Below are 24,377 nucleotides of genomic sequence, written 5' to 3' on the forward strand. Positions count from 1 at the left end.
ACAAGAATAATAATTATACATGAGTGATTTATAAGAGGAGTACGCAGGATATTAGTGTATTAAATATTAGAATACTCTTCAAGCTTGAAAATGAATTGATGTAGCGAATAAATGTCACTTACTGTGGCAATTTCAGAGAAAATTCGAGAAATCTTGCACAAAAAAAGGATACTTCATAAGAAGGAATTATCTGGTGAATTGTTGATAGGATGAATATGAAGAATAGCATAACATACATAAAACAGCATACATATAACAATAAATAAAAATATAACACACAACAATAATATACATAAAAGAAACAATACGGGTAACAGTACTGGAAGGAATATTGACCCAACGATATTTCATGCTTTCTATCCTTTTCAAGTTACATGTGAATCTGTTATCTATCTTATGTGTTAAATGAAGTTAATGTGTTATCCTTAGACCTGAGCTACAAATATTATCTCCGAACGATATCAGCACATTCTGTCCATATTTAGCATAGATAATACTGTAATTAGAATATCATTGCGTAAACAATGGAAGCCACGAAATACGCATGTGATCACTGGTGGGTAAGAAAAATCATGTCGTTGGTTCGAGGATTACAAGATGAATACCGTGGAGTGCAGGGTCATTTTCAACTGACAGCAAGGAATTTGAACACTAGCAACGGTACATATTTCAAATTATGCAGATATTACACCGAATGTTCTAAATTTTTTGGTGCGGGTGTAGCGTAGCGGTTAGAGGTTCTGCTTCCTGCACGATCGATCGGAGGTTCGAATCCGCCCTAGTGCTCACCAAGAATTCATCCTTACGGGGTCGATAAATTGGTGCCAGACTTATCTGGGAGGATAAAAACACTGACTTGATACATCAGCTAGCCACCGCAAGTCGTTGTATGGGCCAGTCACACGTTCGTAAACTTCAAACGATTCTGAATTGAAGTGAACATGGGGCACATCCCAAACGGATTGATTAAAGGCATCACACCACGAATCTATGGTGGTACGGATCTCAGGTGGAGTATTCGTATGCGGGATAGTAGATTATGGAGAGGGGGTGATTCCGTCCATTTCCTCCTAATTGCCGTAAAAAACGGCCCGAAAGATACGGCCTCAGGCGTTCGGGCGCGCTATTTTCTACAAAGAATTCGACTGGAGCGCGCCAGCCCTGTGCAAGCGCCGCATCTTCCTAGCCGTTTTTTACGGCAATTAGGAGGAAATGGACGGAATCACCCCCTCTCCACAATCTACTATCCCGCAGACGAATACTCCATCTGAAATCCGTATCACCTCACATTCGTGGGGTCACGGTTTTAACGCCAGAAACAACTCCTTTATCCTTTACCAGTGTGAACGTCCGGCTAAAGCCTTTCTATGGTGTTCACTTCGCTCTCTTCACTAATCAACGAAAATTAACAGTAGTGGCATTTTCTGTGAAATTGGACTTGTGTATCTCCAACAATCTTTCTTCCTTTTTATATTATAACTAAAAGCGAAAAATTTCATAGTCTTCTTTCTCAACGCGTCAATTCTACATTTGGAGTACATTCGAACTTCAGTTTCAAACACTCCATACCAGTATATTCTAGACCAAGTTTGAAAGTATCACGCGAAATATGGGTTTTCCTTCTGTTTTCCCCAAACAGTTATCAAAGAAGAATGTTTTAGTATAAAATGAAAGGAACGTGAAAGACATCTTCCTACCAATAAAGATAACGTTCTCGCGACTATCGCGATGCTACCAACCTGAGGAGAACGAAGAAGAAAATAGAAACGCGGGGGAGTCATAAAGTCATAAAGTTGAAAAGCAAAGCGCCCAGTGGCCACGGCTATGAAACGGCTGCTACCATCTATCTTTTGCGTCTTGCACACGAAGTAATCACGCACCATTTCGACGCTGGTGTACCCGCTGCACCCCGTATTATAGCTATCTGGCACCAGCGCGCCAACCCGACGCCGGTGAACCCGTCACACCCCCTTCTAGAAGTGTCTGGCGCTGACACACTAATTCGACGGCGGTGGAACTGTCGCTCCCACTTCTAGAGGTGTCTGGCACCGGCGCGCCAATCCGACGCCGGTGTACCCGTCGTACCCCCTTCTATAGATAGGTATTTGGCGCCGGTGGACCCGTCGCACCTCCTTCTATAGATAGGTATCTGGCGAAGGTGGACCCGTCGCAACCGCTTCTATAGGTATCTGGTGCCGGCGCACCAATCTGACGCCGGTGGTCTCGTCGCACCTCCCTTTTTGAATTTCGTGACTCACACACACACACCTGACAGAATAAGCCCGTTATTATATATCATGATTTTAAATGTTTGATCTGATATTGACATTATTGAAACAAGAAACAAAACAATCGATGCTACATGAATTCACGTGCACGTTTTTGTTTTCTGTTTCTGTTTATCATATCAGTTCTCATATTGTTTCTTAGTGTATATGTCTTCCAAGTTCTACATTAACCCATAAATTCCCACAGTTGCAGGTGTGCACCATTTCATACCTTATGGAGCAATGAGCAGGTGACTGTGGAACTCTCGTCATCTGCGACCACTGCATCAAGTAGTCTTCGGATTTTTTCTGCTTTTTCGTTCTCTCATTACTAGCCGATCTAGAAAGCAGCAGAGATAGAATTTTCTAGTAAGGTTTGTCTATGATTTCTTCATCCAGAAGAAGAGAATTAGTGTGATTTAGACCTGTATTTCAGTCCCTACCGCGCTGGAATCCTGCATTCTCATGCGATGTTTGCACGAAACTATTGGGTGCAACCGCAATCAATGGGCTGCTTACGCCTCCTGAGTACTGCCAGGACACCTGTCAGGAAACAATTCAAGAAGGTGCTACGTTTGCAAGTATTTCCATTTTGCATCTTTGAAAAATATTGGTGTGACACTCAACATTTGGGCAAATAATGATAGAAATTTTCGAACACTTGCGCCCACTTGCAATCACTTGGTGGTGAATGATGGGATTCGCACCTTGCGAAACTTCCACAACCTCGAAGAATGACTTGCTTGCAGTCTTACATGTTCTAGCATGCTCTTACTTGTTTAGGATATACCAGGTAAGAACGTTACAAGTATGCATCAGGCTTCCGCTCCAGGCCACAACCATTGGATGTCAAGTAAGAACATGCTAGAACATGTATAGTCGAGCCTAAACGACATGAAGCACATACAGTTGTGTAGGCGGCTGCGCTCAAAGCGGTGCGGTAGAGACAGCGGTTGGAGTCGAGGTGGGCCGAACTGTAGAGATGGGTGGCGGTAGCGAGGATTCTTACACGATCGCAATCACTACGCCCCACCGCGCCGCTTCGAACGCAGCCGCTTACGCAACTGTCCGTACTTTGTGTCGTTTTGACCCAACTATAAGCTTGCAAGCAAGGCATTATCTGAGGTTGCGGAACCCCCGCAAAGTGCGCGAGGCAAATCCTTGCATCACTTGGTGCAAAAGTTTGAAGACTTGTTAATCTAAAGGGTAGCTTAGTTTTTGCTAAATGTATATTTATATATTACTACACTAAGTAATAGGACTGCGGTTGGCCGTTTTCATAGCTTTGGAGCTCTGTGCTGCAATCTTCCTCTCTTCTCGACACCTTGGGATTGGGAACTGTATTTATGTTTTCTTGTTATGCTGACGAGGTTTTGGTGAAACTTTATACTTTATTACTTCATACATTTAACGTTCCGCGTTACTACTTCCACGATGCTCTGCGCAACCTCCTGGGAAGCAGCGATGGGGAACGAAAGGCGAGCTCTGATGAATGATGCGAGGAGAGTGCTTGCGCACTTCCGATCTCGCTGTGGTTTTTCTTAAGTGCAAATTTGAAAAAAAACTACGAAAACGGCCCTCTCTCAGCCTATGACATGGGAGTGAACATTCCGACTTCGCTGAGAGATTGTGTGCTATGTAATGGGGGTATAGACGATACTGGGGACCGCAGATATGTGGAGACGTCTCCCATCTAAGTAACTGTGCGTATTGTAACACTTTGCTCTAGCATTTTCCATAAAAATTAATTGATTTGCACAGTGTCGATGTTTGAAATCAAATCAAAAAAATCATCATCCATATGAATGTTCTCCAGAATTCGTTAACATTGTTCTTAGATAATTTTGTTCATTAATAAATTAATGCACACGCACCAGCACACACCATACGGTTGGTCATCCTATTTTGTAGACCTGAAAAGGGCCATCTCTGCTCGGACTTGTTTTTATGAGATTTTCAGCAACTTTTTTGAACCCTTTGTTATCAGTGATTGATTATGAAACCAAGAAAATGTTTCAGACTTTTGAGCTCTTCAAGATAACGGTATACTCCGCTATGGACACTATTGAATCAAATCGTTGTCCATAATCAACAATGGTTATTTTAGAAAAATTACTTGCTATCGCAATATTAGGTGTTGGTTGCAAGCCGAGGAGAGGTAGCGCTTCGAGTTTACCGAACACTTCGCGAACTTGAAATTGAGTCCATCGGAATCTACGCCTATGAGGATCGTTTCTCGCAACATCGACAGGTTCAGGAACTGTTTCTTTATTAAAGTAACAAATCAACACTTTTGTTTAAACAAGTGTGATTTAAAAGTACTTACCTGTTGAACGTAGTTCCTTTGGTTCCTTAAAGGCATCACTCCGCGAATCTGAGGTGGTACGGATTTCAGGTGGAGTATTCGTATACGGGATGGGAGACTATGGAGAGGGGATAATTCCGTCCATTTCTTCCTAATTGCCGTGAAAAACGGATAGGAAGATACGGCTTCTGGCGTTCTGGCGCACTATTTTCTACAGGGAGTTCGGCTGGAGCGCACCAGCCTTGTGCGGCGCCGCATCTTCCGGACCGTTTTTTACGGCAATTAGGAAGAAATGGATGGAATCACCCCCCTCTCCATAGTCTCCCATCCCGTATACGAATACTCCACCTGAAATCCGCACCACCTCAGATTCGTGGGGTGATGCCTTTAAAACAGCTCGATGTCACTCAAAAGAAGGATTTTCGCCAAAAACCTATCATATTTTTTTACTAAAATGCAACATGGCTCGTATCGCACAACTATAGAAGAAAATGTATAGTCTTAAATTTAATGTAAAACTAGGCATATCTTATTACAGATGGCAGACAAATCGTTTTTGGTTGGCAGAGGTCTCGATCCTGTTTCGGCGTACCAGGATTTGGACGAGATCATTAATTTGGCGAAAGAGGTGATCCTACTAATGTTCTTGTAAAACTATGAAGTCCGGGATGGGATGTCTGTGGAAGGAGAAACTTCAACGGAATGGAGGTTTACGGGAAATTTTGCGTGTTTTGAACATATTTTCTTTGACGGCATGGTGTTTTTCAACCAGACAGCTGCTAGAAATGGAAAACGAGCCAAATGCAGAGCGCAAAGCTGTCGCCAACGCTTCACTGATAAATAACTACCATTCAGCGTTGCCCCGTACCTTATTTTCCAAACTTTTATAAAAGTCATTATATTATTATATTCTATCGGACTACCTCAGTAACATTAAGCTATTACATAGTGCAGAGGTCAGCCTTTTTTGTTTGAAATTCTGATCACACAGATAGTTTTGGTTCAGATGTAAATGGAAGAGCTATGACTAACAGTATTCGAAAGAAATTAAGTTCAAGTAAATTTTGCTGAGAAATCTATACTTGGCTCTTTTCGTTCTGGCACTACCACTCAACCGCATATCCTGAGGAACTGCAGTTGTAGCGATATGCAGTTTTTTTTACAAGGAACTGAAAAAAAGTTATGGAAGTCCCATGAATCTTACCACATCACCCAGTGTTGACACGTCACCTTGATAAGATACTTCTGAATTTCCATTACTTCTGAGGAAATATTTGTCTGGCGGAATCCTTGAAAATCTCCGAGTCATTCTTGTAGAGGCCATGTTTGTCCATGAATCTTGGCATGTCGAATACTACCTCTTCGTTGATTGATTTTGACTGTAGTCCTATAATCACTTTCAGGTCAGTTTAGAGTTTTGTTGCACCGCGCTTGGTTCAGAGAAAAATTATGAAAACGTAATTGTATTATGTAATTGTAATTATGTGAGGGAGATATAAAAGTGGACTTGGAGAAAAGCCAAATGCGCGATGCCAAAGCAAAAACAACAAGTGCAACGGTTTGATGGAAACTCTTCAGAGGCTAGAACCCATAAATTGAAAACAGGTGACCCACATAGTGGGATCCTGAGACGCAAAATCACTATAATGTTTTACACGTCACTAGTTACACCTCATGGTATCAATAATAATGATAAATACATTAGTCTCGATAGTGGTTCCCTTCACTTTGCATCTCATGCTTGAATTCCTTTTCATATTCATTATCTATTCGCAAAAATACTTCCACTTTTCAAAATTCACTTAGAGAAGAAAATAAAGTTGGTTCTTGTCCATCTAGGAATTTGCTTTTCAGAATGATGTTGACGCCATTCACCCAGGAAATTGTAATCTTGCGAAGCGGTCAGACTTTGCTCAGCAGGTCATCGATGCTGGTATGTCATTCATCGGACCACCTCCTCCAGTGGTCGCTTGTGTGGCCGATAAGTTAATGGCTCGACAGTGCGCATCTGGAGCGGAGTTGAAGGTGAAATATTTCTTGGAACAACTCTTCAGAAATTCCTCACTATCCCTCTCAAGTTACGACGCAAAACACCAATTGACAACTTCTACATTGATATTTCTCGCTGCATCAATGCAGCGCAGCTACTAACAGCATTAGAATCCAAAAACCTAAAGAAATAATATTCTGGTAAGACACCTTTTCCTCACTTAGTTATTCAAATATGTCAGCGCGAAAAAATGCAAAAATATGCCAAACAGAGATTTTCTGGTCACATTTTAAAATCTAGATTTGATTCTAGTCACTTTCGTAATTGTAGTGAGTCAGCAAACTGTTTTTTTTTTCTTGAGAAAGCAGAAACTCCCCACCGAGCTTCTCTCATGAAATTCTCAGGACTTGAATAACCTATTTGGTAAAGCCAAAGTTATTTACTAATGACGCAGTAGAACTAAGAAGTCCAAAAATAAAATATCCCGCTCCATTTCCACTTCTTCATCATTCTTTTTGCTCGGCCTTTCGCTTCAGAAATCCGGAAACATCAAAGGAGGAGGAAAATACAGTAGTTTCGTTGAACTATTCATCGAGGGGGTGACGTGAGGAGTATAGCTGTACCCTTCCCGAATAAAAAAAAGGATCCGAAGTTCTTTTCCACGTCAACGATCGATCATCGGAGACTCATCCGCGTATACCTAGAAAGGTAAAATAGGATGGGTCAGCCATGCTATGAGTTTCAGCGGCAATCACTGCACCAGAGAGTGCTGAGACCAACTGAGTTCTATGCGATATTAGATACGCTACAAGGATTGAGGATTAGGACACTTCAAGGACTATTAAATGCTCCGCCGCCCGCTTTGGTCAGACTTCGTCACGAAACTCCTTGGCAGAAACAACTGTAAAGAAGTATGAAAAAATAAATTCAGAGCAGAATAGACCTTTTTTAAACTCCAGTAAGGAAGAACAAACATGAAAATTGGAAAAAGAAGGACCGCGCTTAATCTATTCCTTAAGGTTGTTCCGGGAACAACAGCTCCAATAACAACGCCGGAGGAAGCAGTTAAATTCTTTAAACAACTCAATACACCTATTATTCTGAAACCTGCCTGTGGATTCGGAGGTATAGGGATGACGCCTGTGGAAAGTCTGGCAAGGGTAAGACAAACATCTGTCCGCTTTGTTGGATAAATCATTTAGTAGCTTGTGTTGAGGTTGCTGAAGCATTTGAGTATGCATCCAAGGAGGCGCATGTGCGATTCGGCGACGGTTCCCTCATAGCTGAGAAGCTCATCGAAAGCCCAAGGTATGGCAGTTGACCCACCGCGCATAGCCGATCTTTCCACCCAGAAATTTGAAATTGTGAAAAGTTTTATAATGTAAGTACCTTCATTGAAACTTCGCCGGTACGAGGAAAGAAAATAAAAAGTAGAAAAGAGGTTTAACAGACAAGGGACATAAAGTTTTGACTGAAATAAAAAAAATAGTGGTGAGAATAAGAAAAGAAGGGTAAATGTATAATATAAAGAAGTGTATATTAAATTTTTGCAATTTCCCGTCGTTATCAGTTTTGATGTGAGAAATCTGCACAGCAACAACATTTCCTCCCAGTTTTAGACCGTACTTCAAATTTTTGAAATTTCTTCGCTTCCCTATGGTAATTTGTATTGTAAAATTGTAAAAAAAAGTTGAAAGCTCTGCTAATACTCTTCTATATGGCAGATTGTTAAATGAAATCGTACCAAAAAGTAAATAGTGGTACAATTTTCAGGCACATTGAAGTCCAAGTCTTGGCTGATAAGTATGGCGATGTCGCGCATCTTCACGAGAGGGACTGCTCATATCAACGACAGCACAGAAGAGGTAAGTAATTTCTAGAGTAAATTTTAACTAAATCTTCCTGGGACACCTCAATATTAGGTTTTGAACATTTTTGAGAAAACAATTGGTGTTATACATTATATGATTCCTAGATCATGTGAGGAGTAGATTCTGCAAAGCAAATATTATATTGGTGGTTTTAATATGTGTTTAGTGCTGGAAGTTGCACCGGCCCGAGGGCTGGATGACGGTATTCGATCAAAATTGTTTGCAGATGCTATCGCCTTTAGTAGGCAGGTTGCTTACGAAAATGCTGGTAAGCAGTGGTCATAATAATATTTGAAATATTTATTTATTTATTTATTTATTCACACACACCAAAAAGAGAAAAGAAAAGATATTCGTCTGAATAAAAACATTTGAAAAAAAGTCGCAAAATCCTTCGCTAATTACTACAGTTCTACTAAGACTCACGTAGAACAGTGATGAGCACCTCGGATTCCCGAATCCAAAAAATAATCGGCTAAAAGTTTGCCAGTTTGCTTGGCTTTACTAACTAATACATTAGTTTACTAATACTTTACTTAGCCAGTTAGCTAATAACCTGTAACCAGAGAAAGGAAAACTTTCCAAACATTTTACATATTTGTTTGGAGGAGAGGGAGAGGAAGAGATGTCCTGACCTTGGATACCTCGAATTTTTTGTTATAGGCCGTCCGCCTTACTCTTGACCAATTTTATCAACTTTACCAGAGTGTAGAGCTTACCTCACCACAACTCTCTAAATGTAGTACTTTTGATCAGACAAGGAGAACATTTCACAAAAAAAAAATGTGCAACGTGACACCTTCAGAAAGCTAAAGAAGTAAAAAAAAATGTTTTGGAAAGTGATTGAAGGAGATTTTCCCTTTAGATAAGCCAACATTATATCTACCAACATTGTCGGAGAGAAAACATAGTAGTAAGAAGAATGAGAAAGGAATGAAATACCGAATTGTTCTTGAAAATAATAAAGCACAAAATATTTTTCCTAAAAAAACACAAGATTGAGAGCGTCACCGGCGGCTGGCTCTGGCTCAACTCTCCTGATATCGTCTTCTCCTGCACTTTCACCTTAGAAATATTATTTTATTTCATTTTATATTTTATATCTTATCCTATATTTGTCTTTATTCTTTGTTGATGATTTATTGAATAAATTATATAATTATTGAATAAATTATATAACTGTTGACTAAATTATACTCACAAACACTCCAATCAAATCCGAAATAGAGTGGATATAGAGTTTTCGAAATATGCTGTGAGATTTACATGTAAAAAAGGTTAGCTCTATCTTCTTAAGGTACTGTAAAATTTCTTGTGGATATGAACGGAAACCATTACTTTATTGGAATGAGTCCACGCTTGCAGATGGAACACTGTGTTACAGAAGAAGTGACAGGGTGAATCCTAGGAACGAAACGCTGTTGTAAAACAAATTTGTTGAGAGTTTTTCTTTTTTTGCGGAAGATTTGAAGTTGGCAAGATGAAAAAATAAAATTGGAATAGTTGTGATGAAGGATTCCTCAAACAGCTCTCTTTTGTTTTCACTGTCTTTGCACATTTTGTTTGGAAGTTTTTTTTAATGAGTATCTCTTTCATGTGTAACTTGAAGTATAACAACCCACAATATTTTAAGTAATCATACTTTGTTTTATAAGTCAAAAGTTTCGAAACATAAAAACAATGACTATAAATTCCCTAAAAATAGGATCGATTTGGTGCATGCACAAATTCGTCTAGCGGAAGGAGCAAGTTTGGTCGAATTGGGTCTGAATCAGGAGAACATCGTTCTCAGAGGTGCAGCTATTCAGTGTCAGATCACCAGTGAAGATCCAGTTGATTCATGCAAGCCCAAATCAGGAAGGTTGAAGGTTTGTTTTTCTCCTCCCAGTGTCTGCTGTAGATGTTCTTTAATGACAGAAATAATAGCTGTTAAAAGGAGTAGTTATTCCTTTTTTATACACAAAAAAAGGACTCTTATCAGTATCCAAGTAACAAAAAGTCCCCTTGTCATCATATTACGTATTTATCACATAAACAGTGCCTCATTTAGTTAAGTCAGCCATCTAAGAAAAATAACCGATCCAAAAAAAAGCTTTGTACACGGTTATTTTGGGTGAATTAACGCATTTCTGTCGAAAACAGCAACTGCAATTAATTATTAATGCCCACCTGCATCTTCTGCACTCCTGCTGTTTTTCGATTTGCTTGAGTGGGCTCAATAATGTCTCCTTTTGTCCCGATCGCGAACGGTGGTGTCAAAAAGATGAGCAAGGTGTTCTTGGTCTTCTTCGTTACATCGTTGGAAAGGTTTGTACCCCCCGCTTCATATTAGTGTACTAGTATTTACCCTCAAAAAAACGGGAAAATAATTTCCAATGATTCAGAAGTAACGAAATTTCTGTTTTTGCCCAGCATCCCTACATGGATACTAATTCTCCTTCGAATTCCACGACACTCCTCCAAACGTCGAGAGAACGTCACCACGTTTGCAGGAGGTCAGATGTGAAAGAAAAGAAAAAATCGCCCTCTTTGTATAGCGCTAAGACCGAATTTTCACTGCTGTACGTGTGATATGCGTCAACAGCGCCTCTCCACACCAACCATTTATCCTTAATATACCGTAATCCGGCGAATACGACTTTCGGTCTGAATTCCAGAATGTGTCACTTTGACGATCCCTTCACCACGTTTTCGAGTCAAATATTGAGTAAATCAATGATAATCCCATTGCAAATCTCCATTGCAGGTTTACCGAATTGGTTGTGGATTGGGAATCCGTAAGGATGAATTTGCATATGATGGAGGCAACGTCAGCACCACCTACGGTCCACTTTTGTGCAAGGTTAACATTCTTGTCTCTTAATTGAGAGGAAACAAAAATATCAACTAAACTTTGCTAGAAGAAACGAAACGTTAATGGGACCGCAAAATAAAAAAAAAACAAGTTGCCTGGGAACGAGTATTTATTCAGCCATGTTTGCTAAGCTTTCATAACTACTCTATTATTTACTTCCATTACTTTATTACCATGAATACATGGTTTTTCTTAAGGTGATCTCTCATGCGCCAACTTTTGTGGAGGCTACAAAAAGAATGATACGGTGCTTACGGGACACAAGGATACGCGGCATTGAGGTTTACATTAAGACATATTTTATGGTTCTTATTATTATTGTTACAAAAACTATTCTATTCCAGTCGAATGTCTTGTACTTAATAAACATACTAAAGGATCCTATGTTCACGGAAGGTGTAGCACACACGTCATACATAGAAGAGAACCCATCATTGGCGGAAATAATTCCTCCCCGAAGCAGAGGTCTCAAATTGCTCAGATATATGAGCGAAGTAAAGGTGAACCTCATTTTTCTCCAACACCTCGAAATACATTGAGATTGAGTGGGCAGGAACCCTTTCTCCAAAAAAAAAACGGAAACATTCGGAGACCGATTTTACTGATTCTTGATCTACAAGCGAAATTTATTTTCACCTGGTCAGTGCGTGAAAGGCTGAGGAAGAACTACTTTGGTCAACGCATCATTTCAGTGCATGAAGTGAAAGTATCCTCTATTCCGAAATCTTCAACTCAACAACTTTTGTATCAGTACAACGGATACTTACTTTCTTGAAGCATTTGGCTATCCGACAGTGTGAAAATTTTGTGGAAAGAGCAGAGATCCACTCCTTGAGATGTTGGTGGAGAGAGATTTGACGACGGTAACGAAGTTTCTGGGGCATAGATGCGATAGTCGGAGCCGGTCCTCCGACCACATTCGCTTTTAGACGGTTGGTGAACGGTGCTGGGGAAATCACAATCATCACTTTTGGACGGTTGGCGAAAGGACCCCCTTCACTTTTGTGCTGTTCGCGAAAGGACCCCCTCCACCTTTGGACAGTTGGCTAAAGATCCTCCCCCTTTTTTTGGTGGTTTTCCAAGGGACCTCCTTCACTTTTGGACGATTGGCAAAGGGATCGTCATAATTTGTGCTGCACCCCGTGGGCTAGACGCCCTTCATCTAGAGATGGTCCGGGTCCTCCCTATGCACTTATGTTGTGGTCATGTTCGGTAATCACAAGAAAATATGATTTTTCTGACATTAAGGCGTTGTATGTCCTATCTTCTGAGAATGTTTATACAGAGCACAAAGTCAACGCAACGTATTCTAATAACACAAACTGTAGAACGTGGTGCTTTCCTACCCGATGCTTGTCTGTAGTCATTCACTGAGCTGTTGTCCAAGTCCAATTCTTCCATAATACACCTGAGATGTCACTAATCACTGCCCACAGGAATGAAATCCTATGGAAACACAGTGGCTTTATCTTGAATCTTAAATTTTTTTTGTGGACTATTCAGATGTTTATTTACTATTAAGTGTATTTAGGTGAATGGCTCATTCTCACCACTCGGAGTCCCTAATGCCAAAATCTATCGTACACCGCCGGATACGCCACAACCTGAAGGAGGTAGATGAAATTTCTTATTCTGGAACTCACATGAGCATCCTAATAAGCGCAGCTGCAAAGCCGTAACATATCCGCATCTTGTTTAGTAACAGATCATTTGGGCTCTTCATCAGTTCAAGAAAGAATTTTGTTAGATGTTTTCTGTGACGTCATTTACTTTTTTTATGTCATTTTTCGACAAGTAAATTCCACTGACATAACGCTCGCAATTGCAGTTCACCTCGAGTTATCCGAGAATTGAGTTCTCGTAGATTCACTACTGGTTTGAGCAGAAGACTATTTCTCTGTCCACACCTTCATCGTCTCTATGGGAGAATCTCTGAACTGGTGGAAAACTCGATTTTTTGAATCATTTGATTCCCCATCGACGTTTCTGTTCGTATCAACGGCAAAAGTATTCGTAAAACTCACATGGATGGAATCACCCAACAATTTTGCGGAGGCAGTCAGAAGTTGCAGCGAATGGAAATTTCAAACGTATAAAAACACTAAGTTTTTCTACCCGACAAAAATGAATAAAGAAAAAGTAGAAAGTTCATAGAAATTCTGTGTAAGAGCACACTTACAGTTGTACCAAACACTGCTATTTTTTCTAGAATATTCTTCTAAAAAATAAGTTGGGCACTTAAAATACCAAAACTAGTAAGACATCATCGAACGTTCAATGGCAAACCTTTTTCCGCACATTTAAAAAATTAAGTAACAAGGGTTACAAAACTTTGTTTCTAAATATTTAGAAGAGAATTTATTGAGCTGCAATTTACTATTTTATTTACAAAAAAAATGTTTTCTCCATTCTATCTGTTTCACAAAGTCTTTCCCTCAACTTAGGTGCACCTCCGAAAGGCTTGAAACAAATCCTCGATAGCGAAGGACCAGCTGGTTTCGCAAAAGCTTTGCGAGACCATAAAGGCCTACTCATAACCGATACGTCATTCAGGTGAATCGCCAATGAGTTCTACATTAAAAGTTCTGAATTATCACAACACCTACAGAGAACATTTTAGCTGTATTTATTCTTGTAGGGATGCTCATCAGTCACTGTTGGCCACTAGAGTTCGGACGAAGGATCTACTAAGAATTGCTCCTCACATCACTCACCACATGAGTGGATTAAGATCTATTGAGAATTGGGGAGGTGGTGATGTAAAAATACGTTTTTGTTAAGAATTAAGAAAATTAACGACTATGCCTAGCTAAAAAAATCTAATAAGAACAGGAAATTGCGATGATAGGGACGCAGCTACATGGTTGCCATGTAGCTACATGGTTGTATTTATAGTACTAAACTTGCTCTCGAGATCTTACAAAATAATCTAAAAGTTGGATCCTCAATTGCTGACTACTAATTAGTTATTGATGGACGGGTGTAGCGCATCCGGTTAGAGGGCCGATGTAGCCGCACGGTCGGGGGTTCGGAACCGCCCTAGTGCAAACCAAGCCTCTCATGCCTCCGGGGTCGATAAATTGGTACCAGACACGCGTTCTAAAACCCCATCGATTACGAATTCCAGTAAAACGCGTTGGCGCATCCCGAGTGGATTGATGCGCCAGTGACCTTATCCTTTTAATTAGCTATTGAAAATCCTGAATTGCTAATTATTAATTGATTATTGAACAACTAAGCAGGATTCCAGGTGCTACATTTCACGTCTGCATGAACTTCCTCTACGAATGCCCATGGGAGAGGTTGGAGGCGTTACGAAAAGCTATTCCTAACGTCCCATTCCAGTGCATATTTCGCGGCGCTAACGCTTTTGGATACAGTAATTTTCCAGACAACTACATCAATGAGTGAGTTCCTGATTTTATCTTTTTGTTAACATTTTATAACTTTTATTTCTTCTTCAAATTAATGCATTGAAGCACTGGAAGTACGACATTGCAAGTGCCACTGCTGACTGAAATACTAATTTCTTATTACTTTAAAACGTACATAGAATTACTCCCTCTATCTCTCAGATAAAATATTTGAAACGTTTGTAAGAAATTTCTCTGAGACTTGAGTTGGCTGCTGGTGTTTGTGCTGTGCTTGTTCTTTTTTGTGCTTTTTGTGCTGTGGGTTCAAATATTGGGAAGTTTCAACTCATTCAGCTATTCAGCTAAATCAAAACAGTTTCCATAATGATCACATTTTAACGGCAATATAAAGAAATCATCTTGATTTAGCTTCAGTAGCAGGTGTTGTTCGATATTCTCCGTTTTTTCTTGGTTTCCGTTGTCAAAGCCGCATATTTTGGGTTGTCATGTAGTAGCACTTGTATGTTGGGATAAGTCAATTTTCCGAATATTCCGAATACCTCGAGTTCGGATAGTCTTCGACTACTTCGAGTCCAAATAATAAAAAGAGTAAGAATCCTCAACGTAACTGTAAATGCAAACAAGAGATTTTGAAAATTATGATCTCCGGACATTTTTAAGTGTCTAGAACTATCCTAACATTCTTCAACAGGTACAACGTGAGCATTGAAATGTTGTTTTACAGATTTTGTAAATTAGCCGTACAGTCTGGAATGGACATATTTCGAATAATGGATTGTTTGAATTATATACCAAACTTAATATTTGGTATAGAAGCAGTCGCAAAGGTGAGACGAACATGAAAACGAAGACACAGCTGGCATTTATTACAGAGGAATAAAAATGGGTGAACAAGAATGGAAAATTTCCAAAAATTCAGAGAGTTGTGTGCTAATTTAATGTGTACTGCAGGCTGGAGGTGTGATAGAAGCAGCAATTGCATATACCGGTGACGTCACTGACCGAAATGCAACCAGATACAATCTTCAGTACTACATGAACCTCGTCAATGAACTTGTGAAAGCTGGAATTCACATTTTAGGTAGATCAAATCATTTTATCTGTATCGTTTATACTGCAGTTAGGACGGGGCACTGCTCGTTTTCTCGGATTTACCCAAGTTTTATCTACTTGTTTTATTTTTTCTATTCCACTTTACACTCTGATTGCAGCAATCAAGGACATGGCTGGTGTACTACATCCTTCTGCTGCTCGTCTCCTGATTGGAAGTATACGAGAAAAGTTTGCGAATTTTCTTTTTTACATTTCAAAAATGACAAAATCAAAAGTTTCATATATGTCTTAGCTATTATCATTTACCGCCTTAAGCGCTTTGATCATCTACTTCCTCTCCTCTCCGATACATACGGTTGCAAACAAACCCTTCCAAATTTCCAAATTAAACTAATTAAAATGAATTAGAAGCGAATAGGAGCCAGCAGTCTTTTATTCATTTCTTGATCTGTTCTATCATTATTCTTCTACTAAATTTCAGATATCCTGACCTACCAATCCAAGTTCATACTCACGACACGGCGGGAACAGGCGTCGCTTCGATGATTGCTGCTGCCGAGGTATATTTGCATTTTCGAGCAAAACGAAAATGGAACTCGTTCGAAGCAGTCACTTACGAAATACTTAGATAGGAAGATTTTCTAAAATAAGCCTTTTAAGGCAGGTGCTGACGGTGTTGATGGAGCAATTGATAGCATGAGTGGAATGACCAGCCAGCCGAGTTTGGGTGCAATTGTGCGCAGCATGGAATATACGCCAAAAGCAACCGGTAATCTTGCCACTTTCATTTCTTCCCGTGATAGAAATAAATGAAATGAGTAAATAATAAGGATAAAAAGGATAAATTCACATCCACTTTCGCCGAGGATAAGGGCGTTGCGTTAGCTCGGATAAGCACGTTCTGTGCCGATTACATCAACAGATGCATCCACACTAACTTCTGTGTTTTGTCGAAGTACTTTTTCCAAATATTAGTTTTCCATTTTGAAAGAATAGCTTGGAGAAAAGGTAATGTTCCTGTGTTCAGGGTTGAATTTGGAAGCCATTTCAAAATACAATCGTTATTGGGAACAGACTCGTCGACTATATGCCAACTTCGAATGCACTGACACATTGAAGAGCGGCACATCAGATGTGTTCGAGCATAATATTCCTGGAGGACAGTACACTAACCTGCAATTTCAGGTATAAATAGTGACATTCTGAACAGTTCAGGAAATGTTGCGTTCTCCTAAAATCTATATGATATGCATGTCACATGTTGACACCGGTACTCGTGTTGCCCCGACTGCGACGCGTCCACTGCAATTCTGTTTGGGTGACTGGGAAATTTATTGACGCTATCATAGAACAATGAGGCTAAAACTGTGTCATAATCTGGATAAATACAAAGCACTGTCGCCGTCTGCCTAATTTAGTTTTTTTTTTTTGAAAACTCAAATGCTTCTTTCCTCACCCGTCTTGCTTGAAGGCGTGCTGCTCAACACACACCCTCCTCTCTCTGCTCTCTCCCAATCAAAAACGCATCCCATCCATCCTGTTAAACACATTTAACACCAACGAACAGTTTGTTTCGGATGTAGAAGTCTACATTTTTGTCTAAACACTATCCATGTTTGATTGAAGCAGGCAAAATGTGGATAAGGAATGTGAATCGAGAAGAAAACTGCTGCTGACATTGATTTCGGCTGCTTCTCTTCTGGGCGAACATTAGCATCGTTAAGTGTGCAGTCCCTTAATCTTAGACGTTTTGATGGAGATGCGTGCTAGACGTGCTCACCACTTCACAGGTTCCAGAAGAGAGAACGGTTGTAGGGTACCTTGTGCTTGTCGCACGCTCTGCTCTCTTCTTCAGATGCAACATTTCTTACGTAGATTTCGTTTATTGCTCTCCATTACTGTATTTCACTTTCTTACGCCCTAAAAATTCAGTCATACTCGCTGGACCTGGCAGATCAATTCCCATTGGTCTGTAAAAATTATGCAAGAGCTAATGAAGCTCTCGGAGATATAATTAAGGTACCTTTTGACTATATATGTACCATACTTGTTCTTAAATGGGAACGCTGTTGTCAGGTTGCACCGTCATCAAAGGCTGCAGGAGATTTGGCGCAGTTCATGACACAACAGGGGATTTCTTCTTGCGAACATTTGGAGAAACATGCGGAGAAGTACGCACTTCCTAAGAGCGTACAGGATTTTTTCGAGGCCAGTTGCATAAATCCTCAACTTTAAAAGTTCTTCTCAGACTCATTGTATGATTTGCTGATTTCTGAGTTTAAAAAAATAATTTCAGAGAAAATTGGGACAACCCGCATATGGTTTCCCAAAATCATTGCAGGAGAAAGTAAGTTGATTATTAATGTTGTTTTTGAAATGAAAGAACAATTACATGTAAATAATTAACGATTAACGATCGATTAAAATATGGAGTAATAATATATAAAATAATAGAGGATAAAGGATAAAGTGTCTGGCGTTGATCAATCCGCTTGAGATGGAGATTAGTTGAGATTAATCTCCATCTCTTGAGATTAATCATTAATATATGATAAAATACAATTATAATATAAATAATATTAGGACAAAAATGAATGAGATTCACTCTTAGCGATCTTCTACGACCTCTTTCTCGCCTCATCTCGCTTTCCTTTCAACACCGACTTACTTCTTCATATTGCTGCAACAGCACATTACCTAGATCCAGGAAAGGAGCATTACTGTAATAAGCACATAAACACAAAAAGAATAAATTTGTTGATAGGTTGAGAGGAGCAAAAGAGTATTGCAATCTAAAATCTATAGAAAACCACTACTCACGGGACCCTTACTACAAGTGCTATTATCTTCAGTAAGAAGTCATCGTATCCTATCTGTCTATTTGTTTATCATAGGAAAACTAAAGAGGATAAATTCTCTCTGAAAATTCCTACATGAAGACTCCACAACTTTGACTCGTACCTAGTTTTGCTTTAGAATGGAGAAAACATAAAATTCATCGGCAAAAAAAAATCTAAAAGTTTTTTTTTTCCACATCACTTTTAGATTCTAAAGAGAATTCTTGGAGAAATGCTTTTTATTTCAAATTCAAACAACTTTTTCCACTTGGAGACAACAATTGAAGTAAAATGAAGATTCTTAGTCTGCTGATTGCATTACGCCTTTTTTGGATTCGGTCTTGTTAAACAAAATGTGAGTACATTGTGGAATAATTATGAACCACTAGCATTTAAGGTGCTTCGTGGAAAAAAACCGATCACTGGTCGACCAGGGGCAACTCTCGAACCTATGGATTTTGATTATCAACGAAGAAAGCTTGAGAAGAAGCATGAACTTGTTTTTAGGTGAATGTTGGATGGATTCCGCTCGCGACAGGGTTTAATACAGTCATTCATTTGTAATGTCATATCATTTTATTCTTCACTCAGGCTTAAGAACTCGGATGCATTTCGAAGTATACGATAATTTTTGCTTCTTATAGAATGCAGGACGTTTTGTCATCAGCCATGTTTCCGGAGGAATTCGATCAAATGGTGAATTTTCGTCGAAAATACGGTCCAGTAGATCTTCTTCCAACTGATGTGTTCTTCTCTGGGCCTGAGCATCAGCAAGAATTAGAAGTATGCACTTTTATTGTTGAGTTTTTTTCCTCAAAGATTGATTCTTTACATAATTTGTCAACAACGAAAGGAAAGCTGTTTGGTTAGAAAATAGGAGATGGAAAATGAGAATGAAACCTCATTTTAATAGTATAGAATATTTTAATTAAAGAAAAACAAAAGAAAAATATGGACGAAAAACTGTTTCTGGTGTGTCATTTTCACTGAGCATTCTTCTAGATTGAACTGGAGCATGGTAAAACGCTAATAATCCGACTGACGAGCATCGGACGAGTGAACTCAGATGGAGAACGGCAAGTTCATTTCGAGTACAACGGACAAGAACGAAGTATTTTCGTTCTGGATCGAGAAGCAGCACAGGTAGACATTCCAGATTAATAGGAAGGTGCTGAATAATAAATACATCCCACCGTGCTGAGTATTGGCATGACCTCGGCCTGTTTATGTAAACAGAGGGATGCCATAAGCGTAATCTGCTGGGATCAATATTTAACAATACTGGCACGGTCAGACTAAAGTTCTACGACTACTAATTAGATTGTTTTCACAAATTTTTCTCATATTTTTTAAACATTCATACATTTTTACACACATATTTCTCATATCTTACATATTTTTATTTCTTTTTTCCCAAAATCACGCACCTTTTTTTGCTGCAGTCTTCTGGAATTGGTCATTTTCACTGTTTTTGTCTGTCTAGGATGTTGTAATTTAATTTACTCATGGTTATGAACTCCAGCGACCGCATAAACAGATGGGAAAATTTCAAAAAATTGATGCACAAATGAATCACTCATGCTGATCCTCGATTAACTCGCCTATATAATGCTTTTATCGATCCTTTTCGTGACGGGGATTTCTCAAGAGGTCCCGATCCTTCGAGAATTTCGATGAGAATCTTCCTTTTTCGATGATAAATAAATAAATAAACAAGTAATGATTCATTGGGATGATTCTCCGAGAATTATCTCTGCCATTGTTGGTGGGTCAGCGCCCTTGTTTAGATATCAATTACAAGAGGTGACATATACGAATATTTATTCCTATCCAGCAACATCTCATCCGGGATTTATTACGTTTTTTTCTTTCTAGGGAAATAACACTTATTTGTTCTCATCTAAGTCGTCTACTGACCCGCAGCAACGCATTGGCCACTTTCTTCTAAAATATTAGTTTCCTTGAAAAATGTTTCGGCTGTTTTTTCTTTAACCTTCTTACTGTTCTGAAGGAGTAAATGGCAGTTAGACTCTTTCCTCTTATACTGGATCTGTCTAGCTCATTTGAATCATTTTCATTTGAAAAACCTTTGAAATGGACATTTAATTTTTTCTTGATTTTTTTTTCGATTTTTTTTTATTTGCGTTTGGTCCTGTGCAGTTCGTCAGTTCACGTTCCAATAATTACAACATTTTTTTAGTTGCACAACCTTCCGCATTAATTTGGCTTATCCCTAAGGAAATAATTCTCTAAAGATAAGAGAAATTAATCACAACATAAGCTTAGTAGTACTCTCAAGTAGAACGTCCCCTATTGGAGCTCGGCGACTGACTCATTACATGAGGATAACTTAGTGTTGGTCTCTTTAGAACTGTGTAGAGGACTTGGCTTTCGAACATATGCCAGTCGCTTTCTTTCCGAAAAATGTAGCGATGCAAGGATGTGCGGCTTACAGCGGCGGGAAGACTGTCGTTTTGTGCGGAAGTGATCGGTCTTTGTTGTCATTATCCTGGCGCCCTTCACGTCCACAACATAGCCTTTGTCCTCTTTATTATAGATTATGAGAAGACCAGTACGAGTCAGCGTAAGCAGACGACCTCCTACCTGCTCGCGCTTGGCGCGTGAAGGACAGCGATGTTGCCGCTAGGGGATACGTGCTGTGCATGACAAAATCAAAGGGTTTGCTATTCGACAAAATGACAAATCTTGAACCGCGTCTGCTTACGCTGACTCGTACTGGTCTTCTCATAATCTATAATAAAGAGGACAAAGGCTATGTTGTGGACGTGAAGGGCGCCAGGATAATGACAACAAAGACCGATCACTTCCGCACAAAACGACAGTCTTACCGCCACTGTACGCTTAAGCTAAAGTTCAAATAAACCAAATAATAATAAGCATGTCAAATACCATATTATAAATGAATGAATAAATTAATAAATAAATAATTAAATATATTCAAATATCCATAACATGTTGTCTTATCTGTTGTTTGTAAGCTGAAGTTCATCGGGTTAGGAGGCCATCGTCTTCGTTGCAGCCGGTACTGTAAACTCTTTGTCGCTGAATTTATTAATTAGTTAATTTTATCTCATTAATTGTTGTTCTTAAACAGCGTTGTAAATTGTGGTTAAAGAAATTTCTTTTTTCCTATGTTAAATTTCCGATTCTGCTTAAAAATCTGTGATTTAGAAAAGGATGGAGTATCCTAAAGAACAGAAGGGCGACCTGAGTCAGCATGGCGCTCCAATGAAAGGAGTAATATCAATTATTAAAGTAAGCGATTTCTTCCCTCGAACGAAATTATCCACTAAATCACTTGTTTGAATTTCTGGCAAATTAAAAAAAAATCTTCTATCAACTCATCTTCATTCCTTTGCTTTTATCAGTATGTTCAAATGTGGTATTTAAACAACTTTTGCATATCAATATTTCAGAGCTTTCCTTTTTCGCTGATTTTTTTTCAAAGTTTATTCTTTTGACAACTGCATCCTTCAAGAACGAGGAAAAACTTCTACTTTTTATTCTTTCTGCTATTTTTAAAAAATACGTTACGTAAAAGCATTTATTTTCGCTCTGTTGCCTGTATCTAGTTCTAGCAGTTCCTTTTCTCAATCAAAAATGAAAAAAAGAAAAAAAAAACCTGAAATTTATTGAAGTGCGTTGGACTGTTTTATTATTCTGGTGTGGAGGCTAATCCCTACTGCTGTTTAAACCTTCTGCTTGGATGTGTATATGAAAAAGAAAAACATAATAGAAAAGAAGAAGAAAGGAGGAAGCAAAGGAATGCAAGAACAAATGTGAAAATATAAGAATCAGTTTCTTTCTTTATTTTTTGGTTTTATTTTTAGCAGTTTGGAAGAGCTAATTCTGATTAAACGTTTACCTTAAAAGAAAAATTACTACCGACTCATCCTTATTATTTATTTTTATGTCTTTATATTTTATTTATTTCTACTAATAATGAGACCGGTTCAGGTAAAACAAGGAGATGAAGTAGCAGTCAGTCAGTTGTTATTCACCGTGACATCTATGAAAATGGAGATTGCTGTAAAGAGCAAGGTTCGTATGATTCCTGAACTCTTTCGAAATTTACAAACTCAAATAATTGCAGACTTCCGGGAAAGTTAGAAGTATTCTACATCCTAAGGGAGCTTTTGTGGAAGCTGGCGACGTTGTGGTGTTGATTGATCCAAGCTGAACTCGTTAAGTGAAAAGTTTACGTGTTTCAAATTAAACTATAACTAAGGGATACTAGTTAAATAATCAGGTGTCCTTATTTATAATTTTGATCGTTTGATTTGTTTATCTTCATAACTTTCTTGCAATTTCTAATGAATATGTTATTTTTTAAAATAAAGTGTTATATTTAAAATAGTTTCAGTGCGGCATACTGTAGAGCACCTTTTTTATTTGGCTGCCAGCGAAATTCCCACAATCAGTCCACATAAACTACAAACATCTCTTTAAAACTTACATAGATTGACTAAAATATGATGTGGCAAATTATTTAATCTGGATTAAGCATCAATGAGTTATGACAAGATGAGTGGTGTCACGATTTCCATTCCACGCAAATCCACCGCTTTACTGTGCTCACTGAAATGATGCTCGACGGCGTTTGAAAAATCTGGCAAAGACGGATAGACTGAACGTTATCCTTACACAATTGCCGCAAATTTTGGTTACCGCTCATTTAATGCCAAAAAAAAACAGTTTGTTGCCTTATTCTGCGTGCGTGACACTATATGATTAATTTCTGTTCTAGATTGAAGAAATTTCGTCCAATGAACAGTGACACATGCATACTTAGCACTGGGTGAAAAATTAAAAGTGGAAAGTACAGATAAAATAAAATATGATTGATTGATTCTAAAATAGCAAGGGATTGTTTAGAAAAAAGGTAGCCATGAAATTACTTTAACTGTAATAAAAAAAAACAAATTAAAAAAAAAGATTTTACTACGAGTGCTAATAAAAAAATACATAGTGAAATCTTATTCAGTGTTCCACTGGAGCGTCATTATCTCTTTTTAGTATTCAAATTTTATTCAGTAGACATTCCAAACTGTTGCAGACCGTGAGCGTTGAACCAAAGAGCCTTTGATAAATTGAAAAAAAAAACAAACACACTTTCGTTTAATCAGCAAGGACAGTTTTTTTTTTGAAAACTATGAGAAGAAAAAACTGCAATTCTTCAGAGGAGTCGTAAGATTTTTTTATTGTTGCAAAACAGAGTTCGTTCAACCATTTAGAGCCTTTATAAACGTAGCCAAAATGAGGATAATTTCTTAAATAGAGTATGATCTGAAGTGGAGGAAAATTCTGCGCGTGACTTAATCAAATGATAGCTTAAAGGCATCACCCCACGAATCTGGGGTGGTGCGGATTTCAGGTGGAGTATTCTTATAGGGGTAGTAGATTATGGAGAGGGGTGATTCCGTCCATTTCTTCCTAATTGCCGTAAAAAATGGCCCGGAAGATGCACAAGGCGGGAGCGTTCCAATCGAACTCGTTGTAGAAAGTAGCGCGCCGGAACGCTCGAAGCCGTATCTTCCGGGCCGTTTTTCACGGCAATTAGGAAGAAATGGACGGAATCGCCCTTCTCTCCATAATCTGCGATTCCGTTTACGAATCCAACTGAAATCCGTACCACCTCAGATTCATGGGGTGATGATTTTAATGTTAACACGCATTGGTCGTCACGATGACAGCACTCTTTGTACCAAGTAAAAAACAATCAAAAGATGACAATTCTTATCGCCGATATGGGCGTTCTCTTAATCATTAAAAAAACCTAAAAGAAATCTCAATAAATTGCAGCTG

General features: G+C 38.8%; 1 protein-coding gene across 2 annotated transcripts; it reads left to right on the forward strand.

Annotated features, from left to right (window-relative positions):
* Positions 1-524: 524 nt before the first annotated feature.
* RB195_016394 (uncharacterized protein) lies at positions 525-22,752 on the forward strand (the record flags this gene model as incomplete). 2 transcript variants are annotated; one of them, XM_064207539.1, is made up of 34 exons in its annotated part: positions 525-660; positions 2,638-2,641; positions 2,704-2,833; positions 4,402-4,518; positions 5,111-5,200; positions 6,427-6,597; positions 7,582-7,722; positions 7,779-7,870; positions 8,336-8,427; positions 8,600-8,701; positions 9,731-9,830; positions 10,139-10,301; positions 11,180-11,275; positions 11,485-11,568; positions 11,632-11,787; positions 12,819-12,900; positions 13,732-13,840; positions 13,926-14,038; positions 14,538-14,694; positions 15,386-15,488; positions 15,613-15,742; positions 15,873-15,942; positions 16,196-16,274; positions 16,375-16,483; positions 16,742-16,899; positions 17,647-17,733; positions 17,791-17,922; positions 18,011-18,061; positions 18,949-19,058; positions 19,196-19,334; positions 19,554-19,694; positions 21,744-21,827; positions 22,530-22,613; positions 22,666-22,752. In XM_064207539.1, the coding sequence occupies 34 exons, from the start codon at positions 525-527 to the stop codon at positions 22,750-22,752; spliced, it is 3,699 nt and encodes a 1,232-aa protein (XP_064063419.1). The 2 variants fall into 2 exon arrangements, with proteins under 2 accessions (XP_064063419.1, XP_064063420.1); XM_064207538.1 differs by lacking the exons at positions 525-660; positions 2,638-2,641 and having other exon boundaries at positions 2,738-2,833.
* Positions 22,753-24,377: the final 1,625 nt, after the last annotated feature.

Source organism: Necator americanus, chromosome V, assembly GCF_031761385.1.
Source record: "Necator americanus strain Aroian chromosome V, whole genome shotgun sequence".
NCBI lineage: Eukaryota > Metazoa > Nematoda > Chromadorea > Rhabditida > Ancylostomatidae > Necator > Necator americanus.